The sequence below is a fragment of the Ursus maritimus genome, unplaced genomic scaffold (assembly GCF_017311325.1).
Source record: "Ursus maritimus isolate PB19 unplaced genomic scaffold, ASM1731132v1 scaffold_25, whole genome shotgun sequence".
In the NCBI taxonomy this organism is placed as follows: domain Eukaryota; kingdom Metazoa; phylum Chordata; class Mammalia; order Carnivora; family Ursidae; genus Ursus; species Ursus maritimus.
Window position 1 is genome coordinate 26946010 of NW_024425008.1, and position 14881 is coordinate 26960890.

At 42.5% G+C, this 14881-nt stretch overlaps 1 protein-coding gene across 2 annotated transcripts in view; it reads right to left on the bottom strand.

Moving 5' to 3' along the window:
- Nucleotides 1-14264, bottom strand: part of PSEN1 (presenilin 1) — a 72401-nt gene extending 58137 nt beyond the window's left edge. The window contains exons 1-3 of one of the 2 annotated variants that reach the window (XM_040641687.1): nt 14110-14264; nt 3199-3284; nt 2979-3106 (exon numbers count right to left, since the gene is read on the bottom strand). In XM_040641687.1, coding sequence (XP_040497621.1) covers nt 2979-3053 — 75 coding nt within the window. In that variant the 5' untranslated portion in view covers nt 3054-3106; nt 3199-3284; nt 14110-14264. Of the gene's footprint in view, nt 1-2966; nt 3107-3198; nt 3285-14109 lie in introns of both variants that reach the window. The other variant, XM_008700032.2, reaches the window with a different exon arrangement.
- Nucleotides 14265-14881: the final 617 nt, after the last annotated feature.

Here is a 14881-nt window from a genome sequence, read left to right on the forward strand (position 1 = left end):
GCTTGAGGATTCTCTCTTTCTTTCTCTGCCCTGCCCCCTGCTCTCTCTCCACATCCCCTCAAATAAATCTTTTTTTTTTTTTTTAAGATTTTATTTGTTTGAGAGATAGAGAATAAGCGAGAGAGAGAGCGCGTGCGCGTGAGAGCACGCACAAGCCGGAGAAAAGGCAGAAGGAGAAGCAGACTCTCCACTGAGCAGGGAGCCTGATGCAGGGCTCGATCCCAGGACCCTGGGATCATGACCTGAGCCGAAGGCAGATGCTTAACCAACTAAGCCACCCAGGCGCCCCATAAATAAATAAATCTTAAAATAAAACAGGAATAATACCTACCCCATAGTAACTGGAAAGTATGAGAATGTATACAGAAAATCTTTTAAATTGTAGAAAATATTTTTTTTTAATTTATTTGAGAGAGAGAGCAGAGCGTTTGAGAGACAACACAAATGGGGGTAGGGAGGGGCAGAGGGAGAAGGAGAAGCAGACTCCCCGCTGAGTAGGGAGCCCGACTCAGGGCTCTATCCCAAGACCCTAGGATCGTGACCTGAGTCAAAGGCAGACGTTTAACTGACTGAGCCACCCAAGCGCCCCTGTAGAAGATATTTTTGAGAAGATAAATAAAAGATAAACTTATCTGATATCACATTATCAAACTGCAGGATTAAAATTAAATAAATCAGACATGATTTTCCGGGCAGTGGTGCCCTAAGAGATCTGGAATGTACCACTGAGAACATTAGCACTAAGACTTACTAAAATTATGTAAGTACATGTAATTATCAATAAAAATCCTGTGTCAGTTGTACCTCCTCTAGAGAACCCTTTATTTCAATTTGCCAGTCACTAAGGTGTTAAAAAAAAAAAAAAAAAAAGGCAGACCAAAAAAATACCATGAAAGCCTCACAAAACCCGAGTGTGAAGGATATAAGAAGGATACGAGTAATACTGCATTAACAATGGAGAGCTCACTATGTGCCAAGCAGTGCTCTTGGAGCTGGGCATTCAGGCTCACGGCAGAAGGAGGCAGGTAAATACAACAACAAGTCAGCAGACAGCACGCTAGAAATACCAGATAAATGCTATGCACGAGGACAGCAGAGGCAGGATAAAAGGGGTGTCAGGGAAGGGAAAGGGAGTTGAGAAAGGCAAAGCCTCACTGATAAGGTGACTCAGGAGGTGACCTAAATTAATCAAGTGAAGGGAGACATCTGAGAAGATTGGGAGAATAATCCAGGACCCAGAGACAGAACTGAGGAAGCAGTGAGTGCTGAGAGATAAGACAGAGACGGGGGCACAGGTGGGGAAGGCTAAAATAAGACCTCAGCCAGATTTTATTCTGAGATGAGACACCTTTGGGAGGTTTGGGAGAGACAGGTGACATATACCTATGCTTTTTTCAAAATGTGTTAGTTGTGGAATCTTTTGTTCAAACGTATCCACAGAGTATCAACATGTAAAAAGATAAAATAGGAGTTGCTCTAGTTAAGGAAGGGGTACCCAGAGACTAAGTTGGGGCTGTCCCCACTTTCCCTCTCCCTTCTCTTAAGTAACAGTTTAAAATGATTACAAAGTCTGGAGTATTCAAACTACCAAAGAACTTCATAATCTGGTGTCATCCTAATGTTTTAAAAAGCTATTCCTAGAAAATAGCAAAAAGGAGCAAATCAAGTAGCTGTTGCAAACGCGTTGCCACAAAAATCAGTCTTTGTAATACCCATTATCCACCAAGTACCAACAAGGCAACAGCTCCACTCCTCTCCCTTTCCCCACACACCCCTCAGGATACATACCACCCTTTACAGCTTGTGTTCCCTTTCAGGACTTCCCCCATAATCATTTTATCCTGATTTCACTTGATTAAAAATGTTCTGGCAGTACAGTGTGATCTGCCTCTGATGACATATCTCTGGATACAGCCTCCCTGCCTATTTATATTTTAGGAAAATTCTCCCTCCACTAGTGTTATTTCTTCTATCGGTGATGACATCCCAGTTTGCTCTATTCTAATCTTACCCATCCATCAAAGTCTACTTTGTGAAGCCTCCTCCTCACATTTTAACTCTTAACTGGAATTCTAAATATTAGTGTGAAGGGAACTTCCAGGCCACCTACCTGGTGCTCTAGCTCATTGCTCATTCCACAGACTAACCCTTTGTAGATTTGGTTGGTAGTCTTCCAGCCTTTGTGACTGCTTTTAGTGACAAGATAACACTACACCACACCCTTTCAGATGAACAGTAAATTGTGAAACAACTCTTTTTTTATTGACCCAGAACCTGTTTCCTTCCACCACTGGTTCTGCCCTCTGGTTCTCATAAAGGAAAGTCTGACCCCATCCCACCCAACCAGACCCCTCGCAGCTTCCACAGCTTGTGTTTTCCCCCATTCTGGCTCACCTCTAAAAATACTACCCATTTCCCAGCCATCTCACAGGCCATCTGTGGGGTCTACATTCAATCTGTGAAGATTAGCTATCAGTTGCAGGCAGATTTGATGTCTGGGTCCCATGCCACTGGTTACAGCCCTTTCTTGATTCTGTCCCTTGAACTCTCTTAGGATTTCTACACTTAGCCTTGCGCTCATCACTGTGCATTCTGTCACTGAGCATTTACTGGGCACTGGCAGGAACCATGATAGGTACTGAAAAAATAGAAGTAAATAAAATGTACCCAAGGAAGAGTAAGAGTAAGACAGGTAAAATAATAAATAGCTGGGGAAGTTGGAGAAGGCTTTAACGGAGGAGGCGATATCTGAGGCAGGGAAGAACTATATCAACACCCACGTCTCACACAACCTTGTGTCCCCGGCTCTAAACGGTACAATGCTTTGCCATGAGTTGAAAACAAATAGGTAAACTCGGAAAAGTAGAGATAGCCTGCTCAGCCCCCTCGGCCTCTCTTGGAGATGAGGGAAGGTAGTCACTGAATCTATAGTCTGTAAAGGAGAGTTTCAGAGGTTGACACTGTACCTGGCTACGTACAGTATTGCTCAGGTGGTTGTCCTCGGACATCTGTGCATTCTGGAAGTAGGACAAAGGGGCAGGTAACTCTGTCATTGGAGCAACCGTATAGAAATACTTTTTCACAGAAAACAAAGCCTCTTGGGGTTCTGAAAAGGGAAAAAGAAAACAATCCTTTGTGCATTACAATTATACTTTCAGTTTTAAACACTTTTGTAAATTACATTCAGCAAAAACAAACCTTTCTTTCATGTGTTCTTCTGCAGGCCAAGCTTTCTTTCTAAGGACTTTGCAGGCTGCTGTCACTTGCGGGATTCCGGATCAGGTCTGAAACAGGATTTTAACCAGGTCACCCAGAGTAAATCTATTCACACCAATCAAGTACTTAGAATATTTTTGTATTTGTAATTTGTAAACCAGAAATGTATTAATCTGCCATCAACCTCAAATGACAAACTTTTGTTAGCTCAAGATATCTCTTTGGTAATGAGTAGATCTACTTACAAAACCAAATATTTTCAATCACAAAAATATCTAATGATTTCAGATTTAAAGCAAAGGGAGCTAAATGATATTAAAGAATGTTTTCATCAACATTCCTTTTTCTATGCTAATCCAACCTAACCTATCTCCATAAAATTGTCTAGTGCTTTTAATTTGGTAAAATTCTGTCATCTCATTTTATCCTTACCACAATGCCCCAAGCCAAGGTAAACAGGTAACATACCTATTTTACAAAAGCAGAAGAGGACCTAAGTTCACTGACTTGCTTAAAATCACACGATTTGGCAGACCAGGACAAAAATCACTGACTCCTAACTTCCAGCCTTAGGTCTCTCCGTTGCATCCTGGCACAGGCTTATTTATACCATCATTTGGTCTCTCAGAGTTCACTCTCCTGGTGGGGTGGAGGTGGGCGGGGAAGGGGGGGATACAACACACATTCCCATTTGCTGTCTGCCTTAACTTCCACCAGCCAATTCTTTATGATTTCAACTTTGCTTTTCTTTTTTTTTTTTTAATTTGTTTCAGAGGTAGAATTTAGTGATTCATCAGTTGCTTATAACACCTAGTACTCATTACATCAAGTGCCCTCCTTAATGCTCATCACCCAATTACCCCTTCCCCCCACCTACCACCTCCCCTCCAGCAGCCTTTTGTTTCTGAGAGTTCAGCGTCTTTTATGGTTTGCCTCCCTCTCAATTTTCATCTTATTTTATCTTTTCTTCCCTTTCCCTATGTTCATCTGTTTTGGTTCTTAAATTCCACATGAGTGAAATCATATGGTATTTGTCTTTCTGTGACTTATTTCGCTTAGCATAATACCCTCTAGTTCCACTCAATTTCCCTCTTCATAGAAAGTCTTCAGAAATACAGATGGAAAGAAATCTGTTCATATATCTAAGCAGTATTCTCATTCACACATAGTGACTAAAACATTACCATGTACACACTCACATGGAAGGATTTTGTCAAAGTCCTGTTTCATTTTCACTTTCAACTTCAGGATCCTCGATCCCCTGAATACTATACTTTTTATATTCTAGTGATTTTTCATCAAAAACACAGAAAGCAGGTAAAAAAAAAAAAACACAAGGAAAGTAATTTTTTCTCTAGTATTGAATTCAAGTTAACTCTTAATTACCTATATCTAGATCATTTAAACCATGACAAATTTTTAATCAAGGTATGCTTCCCTTCTAACCTACATAGTTTTATATGCCATGCCAACTTTTCTCTTCCCTTCCAGCTTCAGCCCATGGTTAACTGACATGGATCAAGGGATTGCAAATTAATACTAACTAAAAAAGACATAATTAATATGTTTGTTTTAAAAATAAAGTGAATTAAAAATACAAAGAGAGACAATTACTTTTATGGGGGTTATTTGTTCAAAGGGGGCACATGGGAAGCTTTGGGGGTATTGGTAATGTTTTCTTTCTTATCTGGGTGCTAGTTACACAGGGATTTCATCTGTGCAGATGCACTAAGCTGCACCCCCATAATATGTGCACATTGCTAAATTCAATTAAATTCAGAGATTTTTGTGGACATAAACCTGTATTTATGGTTATTCATACTACTGGTCCTAACTTTTTTTTTTTTTTTAAGATTTTATTTATGTATTTGTCAGAGAGAAAGACTGAGCACAAGCAGGGGGAGAGGCAGGCAGAGGGAGAAGCAGGCTCCCTGCTAAGCAAGGAACCCCATGTGGGATCCCAGGACCTTGGGATCATGACCTGAACTGAAGGCAGATGCTTAACCTACTGAGCCACCCAGGCGTCCCTGGTCCTAACTTTTAAAATGAATAAAATTGAGACTCGGCAGCACGTACATTAACTTACCCAAAAGAGAGGTGGAATGCCAATAGAACAAATATATTTTCTAAGTATAATAAGTATTCAGAGTAAATGTTCTGATGTATGCTTCTAAGATTCTTTTTTTTTTTTTTAAGATTTTTATTTATTTATTTATTTATTTGACAGAGACAGCCAGCGAGAGAGGGAACACAGCAGGGGGAGTGGGAAAGGAAGAAGCAGGCTCATAGCGGAGGAGCCCGATGTGGGGCTCGATCCCATAACGCCGGGATCACGCCCTGAGCCGAAGGCAGACGCTTTAACGACTGCGCTACCCAGGCGCCCCTGCTTCTAAGATTCTTAAAAGTTGACTAGCTGAAAATTTTGACATTAATGTAGTATTTTTTTTTTTAAGATTTTATTTATTTACTTGACAGAGAGAGACAGCCATCGAGAGAGGGAACACAAGCAGGGGGAGTGGGAGAGGAAGAAGCAGGCTCCCAGTAGAGGAGCCTGATGCAGGGCTGGATCCCAAAACGCCGGGATCACAAGTGGAGGAGCCTGATGGGGGGGCTCCATCCCAGCCAAAGGCAGACGCTTAACGACTGAGCCACCCAGGCACCCCAACATTAATTTAGTATTAATGACCAGCAAACAGAGCAAATATTATTCCTTCTTTCCCATAAAAACATTTAGTCCAGTACTTACTACCTCAGCTAACCCAGAAATGCCACAGGATGGCAAACAGAAAAAGTTGCAGTTGGTTCTCTCTACTGGCTGCCCTCAGGATGATACCATATCATTTGAAGTACACCTCTATTACAGAAAAGCCCTTAGAAATCTGTCATTAATATTCTCATATGATCCCTCAGAAACAAAATAACAAATAAGATAGTGTTAGCCAAATGAAACAGGCGAAGAGCAAGAAAGGGCCAGGCAGGCAAAAATAAAAAATAAAGGAAAAAAAAAGTAAATACAGTATATTACATTTACAGATAAAACAGAAGAAAAGTAACTGCCCATTTACTAAGTAGGAGTTTACTGGATGTCTGTTTATTTCAAAACTCAGAGACAGACACTGAGAGGATTTACCTAATTTTATTCACTTCACCCACTTTACATATGAAAACAATGTGGCACACAGAAGCTTACTAACTTGCCCAAGGTCACATGCAGTAAGCAAAAGAGCAAAGTAAAGGCTCACATAGTACACTATGTTGTCTCTGTGTAAAACTCCATCCCTGCTCTTTAGGAGTTTACAGTGAGCATTAAGCTATATTGAGTTGGGAGGGGGAAAAAAAAGTACATATATACAGACAGAGAGAGCGCTGATTTTTTTTTTATTAAAACTGCTGCTTAGAAGTAAATATCTTTGAAAAAGGAGTAAACGAGATCTTAAACTTCAATGACTGATCTAACTATAAATTAAAAACTGAAGTGTCAAATATATAGTCCTAGTATTTATTTATTTATTTTTAAGATTTTATTTATTTGACAGAGAGAGAGAGCACAAGCAGGGGGAGTGGCAGGCAGACTGAGAGGGAGAAGCAGACTCCCCACTGAGCAGGGAACCCATGCGGGGCTCAGGGCTCGATCCTGGGACCCTGACATCATGACCTGAGCTGAAGGTAGACACTGAACTGACTGAGCCACCCAGACTACCCACCTAGTATTTATGAGTATTTAATGAGAATCTGGTCATTTTAATTTAAGTAGTTTCCATTACTAGGCCTTATGCTTACAGGATCTGTTCAGCTATTACAAGAAACCACACCAACTGGTTATCATCCTGGAGCTTTCTCAGACAAATCTTGTAAGAAACATCAATAATGCGGTAGTCACTTTAGCATATCCTGATAGCATTTTCAAAGGCACATCCTGTATTTACATGTGAAAACTAAGGGTCAGGAAAGGCGAAAGAATTTGGCAGTGCTTGATTATGAGGCAAATAACACCAGTTCCAGAACCCAGGTGCTCTGATGCCCAGCCCAGGTCTTTTCCAGTTCAATGAGAGAGAGCTCATGCTTCCACTGATGCTTTGAAGATCATAATGCTACAGGGTGACCCAGGGAGGGAAGAGCTGCTCTTTACATGGAGCTCAGTAGGAAGCAGAGGCAAGCAACAGGGGCTAGGTCTTCAGTCAGGCCTGGTGAACAAACAAACATTGTTGGTACAAAGAAAGGCACAGGCAGAGCCTGATTTGATTCTGGTCCAGTAACAGCTGAAAACAATTGATGACCGCGTGAAGGAGGCCAGAAGGCCATCTGTCCAGGCGGCGTGGCAAAGGACACTAGTTGATTTTATAACATTCTTAGCATTTTTGCCCCGAGAACAAAAAAGATAGCTGTTGGGAAGTGAGGATCTTGTGACCTGGATTGCAAAGGGAGGAGGAACAGAAGTAGATTTTGCTGTTTTCTCTCTCTGGCCACCTGCTAAAGGTTTTCTGAGACTGACAGCACTTGAATTCACGGCCATCCATTTCCTTTTTCTCAAGACCACTTGCTCAATCAGATAAAAGGAAAGAGAAATCCTTCTCCGATGGGCAACTACAATTTCTATTATACACAAAGAAACTAAAAAAACTCCAGGAGGATACAAGTAATCTCAAAACTTAGATGTGCTAAAGGTAAGTCTATCTAACAGAAAAACCTATCCATCAGCACTTCAAAAAGTATCAAAGAAGTAAACCTTAGAATCGCAAAACAAATTTATTAAAAATCCCATTTAAGGAAGCACCAACAGAAATGTACACGCCATCCCAAGGTAACAACTAATCCTCAAAATCTTACAACATGGTTACTTAATTACAGATACCATTTTCTTTCTTCACTGTCAGAGATAAATGTAAAGAAAATTTGTATTCCACAAAAACAAATGGCTTCATGAGACTTTTTATTGTGATCTTCTCCAGCACAAAGAGTTGGTGCTTTAATGACTGTAGCCACTTGACTAGTTTCTTCTTCACTTAGAAAACCATCAAAAGTAAAAAAGAAAAAAGATGGGGAGGCACCTGAGTGGGTCAATGGGTTGAGTGGCCAACTCTTGATTTTGGCTCAGGTCATGATCTCAGGGTCCTGCGATGGAGCCCTGGGGCTGGTTCCCCCACTCAACCAGGAGTCAGCCTGGAGATTCTCTCTCCCTCTCCCTCCACTGCCCCCACATGCTTGCTCTCTCTCTCTCTCTCTCTCTCTCTCACTAAAATAAATAAATAAATAAATCTTTTTTTTAAACAGTGGAATGTATTAAAGAAAGGAAAGGAGAAAGAAAAAGAAAGAAAAGAAAGAAGAAGAGAGAAAGAAAGAAAAAGAGGGACACTTGGGTGGCTCAGTTGATTGGGCCTCTGTCTTCAGCTCAGATCATAATCCCGGGATCCTGGGATTGAGTCCTGCATGGGGCTCCTTACTCAGCAGGGAGCCTACTTCTCCCTCTGCCTGACACTCCCCCTGCTCGAGCTCGCTTGCTCTCTGACAAACAAATAAAAATCTTAAAAAAAAAAAAGAAGGAAAGAAAGAAAGAAAAAAGAAAACCACCAAAAATGTTTTTAAGTATCTTTGTATTGTGATGCTAAGAAGTTTTTAAGCACCAAACGAGCTTGTGATTTATTTTTTTTCCATAAAAATATTTAATCAGCCTCAGTGTTACTCTGACAGCTTCTTCCTGGACAGGCAACCTAAGTTCTGACTGTATGGATGGGCTGGGAAAGCCTCTATTTGAGTTTTCAAAAGCTCGCATCCAATAATAAATGTACCCAATCTCCAAACTGCATTCATAATTAAATAAAAATAACTTGAAATTAACTTAAAACTTCAGGAATATATGCTGGAAAGACTCTGAATTTTGAGAGACTGGGGAGCAAATAATTTCCCGAGGCCTACAAGAGGCTTTGTGAAGGTGGTAGACTCTAAAAAGAGCAAGGATAGTGATACATCTATTTGGTGATTTTTTTCTTCCTTCCATCCCACTCTACTTCTGTAAGCCATCTGTGATAGATTAGATTATTATTCAGCAAATATTCACTCCCTCCCCAGGCATCCTTGAGGGAGAAAAATACTCATCCACTCCAGTGATGTTGGGCTTGGTTCTGAGACTTGCTTTGGCTTCAAGGTGGGTGCAGTCTACTAGCCACCCCATGCTTCTTGGCACAATCATCTGACTTGCTTTGGTCAAAGGGGTCTTAGCAGATGTAGCACAAGCAGATACCTGAACTGTGCTTCCGAGTTAGACTTAATCTTCTTTTACTTCTGCTGTTGCCTTGAGAAGAGCTTACCATGGGTAGTTACTGCCCCTCTCGCCTGGGCCCCAGAATAAAACAAGCAAAACAAAACTGCCCTAGCTGATCCATAGTCCTATACCTTGAAGCAAAGCCTTGAGTCAGAACAAATGCTCTAAGGCACTGGGTTTTGGGGAGATCTGTTACATAGAGCTATTGTAATTGTTTTTAAATAATAATGTTTACGTGGGCTCAGAAGATGAAACAAAAATGAAGAAAGACTTACAAATCCAGAATCCTTTATCTGAAACCCTTAGGACTAAGTTTGTTGAGAATTCATATTTTTCTCAGATTCTATTAAGGTAATATGATGCAAATACTATATGTTTTAAAATGCCCTCTCAAGGTCTTAGATAGAACCACAAAATCAAAAACATTAATAAGTATATAGTGAAACATATAAGTAGTGTTAAATTACATTAATAGGTTCAGATTAGATTTTTCTGTCAAATGAATTACAAAAAGCCTTTCAGTTTTTCCAGGGGCTTTTGGATTTCATAATTATAGATATGGGACTATGGTTCTGTATTATCAATATTTGTAGTAATTATAAAGAATCTTTCCCCAAGAAACCTTTACTTTCAATAAGTCTACATGAAAGGTATGATCACTTCCAGTTTGTCTCAAATTCGCTGTGGAAATGGATTGAATACAACAAATCTTTAATGAAAACATGACCACTCACATCTAATTAATTTATAAATCACTGGTTATGTTCAGCAATGCTTGCGTTCTCTCATTTGCTTTAGATCAATTTAAGGAACTGTACAAGGCATTATGAAAACCAAACATTAATACCCTTTAACCAACCAACACTTATCGGGTTTCTTCTACAGAACCAGACATTGTGATAGGTGCTGGGGATGCTACTAGCCAATAATACTTGTTTACTTAAGAAGCTTATTATCTAGAGGAGAAGTCAGACAAGTACATATTTATATTAATAATATGTTGAAATAAAAATATTTCAGATGGGGGCGCCTGGGTGGCTCAGTCAGTTAAGCGTGTGCCTTCAGCTCAAGTCATGATCCCAGGGTCCTGGGATGGAGCCTTACATGGAGCTCCCAGCTCAGCAGGGAGTCTGCTTCTCCCTCTCACTCTCCCTCTGTGCTCTCTCACTCTCCCTCTGTGCTCTCTCTCTCTCTCAAATAAATAAATAAAATCTTCAAAAAAATGTAAAAAAAAATATTTTAGATGTAGGGCGCCTGGGTGGCTCAGTCAGTTGAGCTCTGGACTCCTGGTTTCAGCTGTCACGATCTCAGGATCGCCATCGAGCCCTGAAACTGGGCTCCAAACTTGGCAACTCTCCCTCTGCTCCTCCCCTTGCCCATGCGCTCTCACTCTCTCAAATAAATAAATAAATAAGTTGTTTTAAAAAATTTTAGATGTATTGGGTTACATAAATTATATTATTCAAATTAATTTTATCTATTTCCTATAAACTTGTTTACTAAAAAGTTTTATTTATTTATTAATGTTTTTTTATTACATTATGTTAGTCACCATACAGTACATCCCTGGTTTCTGATGCAAGGTTCGATGATTCATTAGTTGCATATAACACCCAGTGCACCATGCAATATGTGTCCTCCTTACTACCCATCACCAGTCTATCCCATTCCCCCACCCCCTAAAAAGTTTTAAATTAACATTTGTAGCTTACACAGTTGGTTTTTGTTTTTTAAGATTTATTTATTTATGAGAGAGAGAGAGCGCACGTGCGCGAGCTTGCCAAGGTGCACAAGCAGAGGGAGTGGCAGGCAAGCGCCCCACTAAGCAAGGAGCTGGACTCGGGACTTGATCCCAGGACCCTAAGGATCATGACCTGGGCCCAAGGCAGACGCTTAACCGACTGAGCCACCCAGGCGTCCCACTCCCACAGTTTCTATCAGACATTGCTGCTCTAAATCTTCAGCTCTTTCAGCTATACCAGCCCAGATACTAAAAATCCCTGACAGCCTTTTCCTTCCCAGCGCTTCCCTTCCTTCCTTAGCCTTCAGGACACTGCACTGTGGAGGTTCTCCTCCCATCACTCATTCTCCTTGGCTGGTCCCTCTCACCTTTCTTCCACTCCTTCATTTTAAGTGGTCTGCCTGGGCCTCTTTGTCCCCTTCTTTTCCTCAGGCATCTCCTCCACTGTTCCAACATCAACTAGTAAGTCTATTTAAATGCCTCTCATATTGACAGTTCCAGGTCTGTCCATGAGACATCTTCACCTGCAGGCACTTCGAAAGTGGTACTTCCAAACCACTTCCTCATCTTCCTCTCTAGACTAGTTCTTTGCTCCTAACTTCCTTATTTCTGCAATTATCTTTCCCGTTCTTCAAACTTAAAGCCTTCTAGCCGACTCTACACTTTATTCCCTGCTTTTCAATTAGCTGCCATGTCCTATTCATGGTTTCCCCCCCCTTTTTTTTTAGATTTTTAAAATTTATTTGTGGGGGAGAGAGAGAGCATGAGTGGGGGGGGGGACTTAGGAAAAGGGACAAGCAGATTCCCCACTAAGCAGGGAGCCCGTTGCAGGGCTCGGTCCCAGGACCCTGGGATCATGACCTGAGCCAAAGGCAGACACTTAACCAAATAAGCCACCCAGGCACCCCGTTTTTTTCTCCTTTCTAAGCCTTTGTCATCACCAGAGATAAAACTCTCATTATATCTCACCTGAATTACACAAAAGTCAACTCAATTCTCTCATCCATTCTAAGCCTCCACTATCAGATTAATGCGCCTATAAATTCTGACCACAACAGTGCCACTCTTAAGACACCTTCCAAATCTGCCTAACATCTATCACATGAAGGAGAGGCAGTATTAGAGTTCTTTGAAAGGTTTTTCAGAATATATCATAAAAAAGTCTCCCCTATAATCTGCAATATTAGTGGGAAAGCAGGAGCAGAGAGAACCTGGATCTGAGAGAGGAAGAAGACCACACAAGCTATGGTAACAGACAAATGCTGTTATTTTCCTGCTAAGGTGGTTCTCAGAGATCAACTTCAATCCTCTGGTTCCCCCAAATGGAAATCATTGCAGCAGTCTAGGACTAGTTGGAGCCATTAATTTAAAATTCAGCAATAGGGGCGCTTGGGTGGCACAGCGGTTGGGCGTCTGCCTTCGGCTCAGGGCGTGATCCTGGCGTTGTGGGATCAAGCCCCGCATCGGGCTCCTCCGCTATGGGCCTGCTTCTTCCTCTCCCACTCCCCCTGCTTGTGTTCCCTCTCTCGCTGGCTGTCTCTATCTCTGTCGAATAAATAAATAAAATCTTTTAAAAATAAATAAATAAAATAAAATAAAATTCAGCAATAAATCACATCCTTTCAGAAGAAAGTATACCCAGAACTGTGGGAACTGTCTACCCAAGGACCAGGAGCAGAAGAATGGAAAACCAGATGATAGATGCCACTTCTATTATCTACTGGGAGGGAGGGGGCAGGAAAGAATCCATGCACTCAATAAATATGCCTTTTCTCACTGTTAAGGGTTTGTTAGATGGCGGTGGGGGGAGCCTTAAGTTGGTTTAACTCTGCAAATGAATTAAGGAGAACTGAAATAGGCTTTTGCAGGTGACTGAAATTAGTCAAATGCAACTAGCTCCAATCTACTTGTCTGTTTTATTTCCCTTCACAACAGTTATTTTAATGCTCAGAGTCAGTCACTGGACCCTTGCGATCCAGAGGGCCCCTGTTTGTAATACACCCTCTGATTATGATGCCCTACTCACTTCAACTCCAGGGGTGAAAACCTTTCCACTGTAAAAGATAACTCAAATAACAAGATTCCCTAACCAGATGTGATCTCTACCTGCCTCAAACTTCAGAGACTGTTACAAGCTTTACGATGTGCTCTGTCATATATTCATTATATATGCCACAGTTTTTTGCATCCTATTCTTATTTCCCAGAGTAAACCTCGAATACTACATTCATCTTGTCCAAAGCAGGTAAGCAATGCTTTTAAAATTATTATTAAATTAGCTCCCTACAATAGAAGCAGATCATTTATTTGAAAAGAACCTGAGCGGGAAGAAAACGCAAATATCTAAGACACATGCAAAGCATGAACATCATGCCTCGCGACAGTCCCAACCAAGGCAAAAGCATCAGACCCTGTTTTCCGCCTCGAACGTGAGACATAAGGAACTTAGCCCTGAGTGCCACTCACTTCCCCAGACAAGGACACACTCAGGGCAAGAGGCGCGGAGTTTCACCAGTTGCTCAACCAGACCCAGGGCAAGGCGCTTCCTCTTTCTCCTGCTCCACTCCACACAAGACGGTCAATCCCGGCCCACTGCACCTGCGACCTGAAACGTCTACGGGAAACCAGCACTTCCGGACCTAGGCTCCGGAGGGGAATCGTTCTTTAAAAGCCTGACCGCGCGCTGCGCCCGGAGCCGGAGAAACGGGCCGCCCCTCCTCGTTCCCCACACGGGGTTCCTCGGTCTCCGCCCGGCCGCGCCCCACTCCTCATCCTCGAGGACACCGGCTGCGCGGCCCGGGCGGCGACAAAGGGCCGGGCCCTGCCCGCGACCGTCCGTGTCCGCACCGGGTGAGGAGCGCCTTCCCCTCTCCCCGAACTCCCCATCACGTACCTACTCTTCCCTTGCCGCCGTCACCGGCCGCTCGCAGGGGAGGCTCCTTCCCCAGCAGCCGCTGTTTTGTTTCCGATGTGAAATCGCGGCCTCTAGAGCTGCCCGGCCCAGGCCCCGCCCAAAAGGCTTCGCTGATGTCGTCATTTCCGGCTCTGGCGTCGTTGGCGGTCGGCCGGGGGAGGGGCGGGACCTGTAAAGGCAAGGGCGGGACCCACAGACGTAGGGGGCGGGACCTAGGGGAAGAGGGTGGAGCTTCCGGTGGCGCGCGCGGATTGAGGGGCAAACGCTGCGCTCCAGGCGGCCCCGGGACCTAGTCTGAGACCGCCTGGGATTTGAGACTGCTGTTTAGCTGAGGACCAAAGTTTCTACGTTAACCGGACCCAGCGTGTGCTTCTTCCGCCTACAAGTGATGACATCTTAAATCTAACGTCCATTAGTACCTATTTGTAGTGTTTCTCAATACGAATCAGCTGCACGACAGTCATGAGTATTAATTAAAATTGTAAATACTTGTGGCCTGCACACCCTACCCAATGAATCAAAACTTCTGGTGGGGGGCGGGAACCTGAGAAACTGCATTTTAAACGAAGCCCGGGATTCTTACGCTCCAAGTTTAAGATCGAGTCTTACATGATACGCTTCCAGTGAGCATAAAATGTGTCTTATTTTTGAAATCCCAAAACCAGAGTACCTGGTACACAATGAATTGCTCAACGATCACTTAATTTCCTCATCTGCCAGCTTTCCGTCCAAATTGCGGTTAAGACAGTAC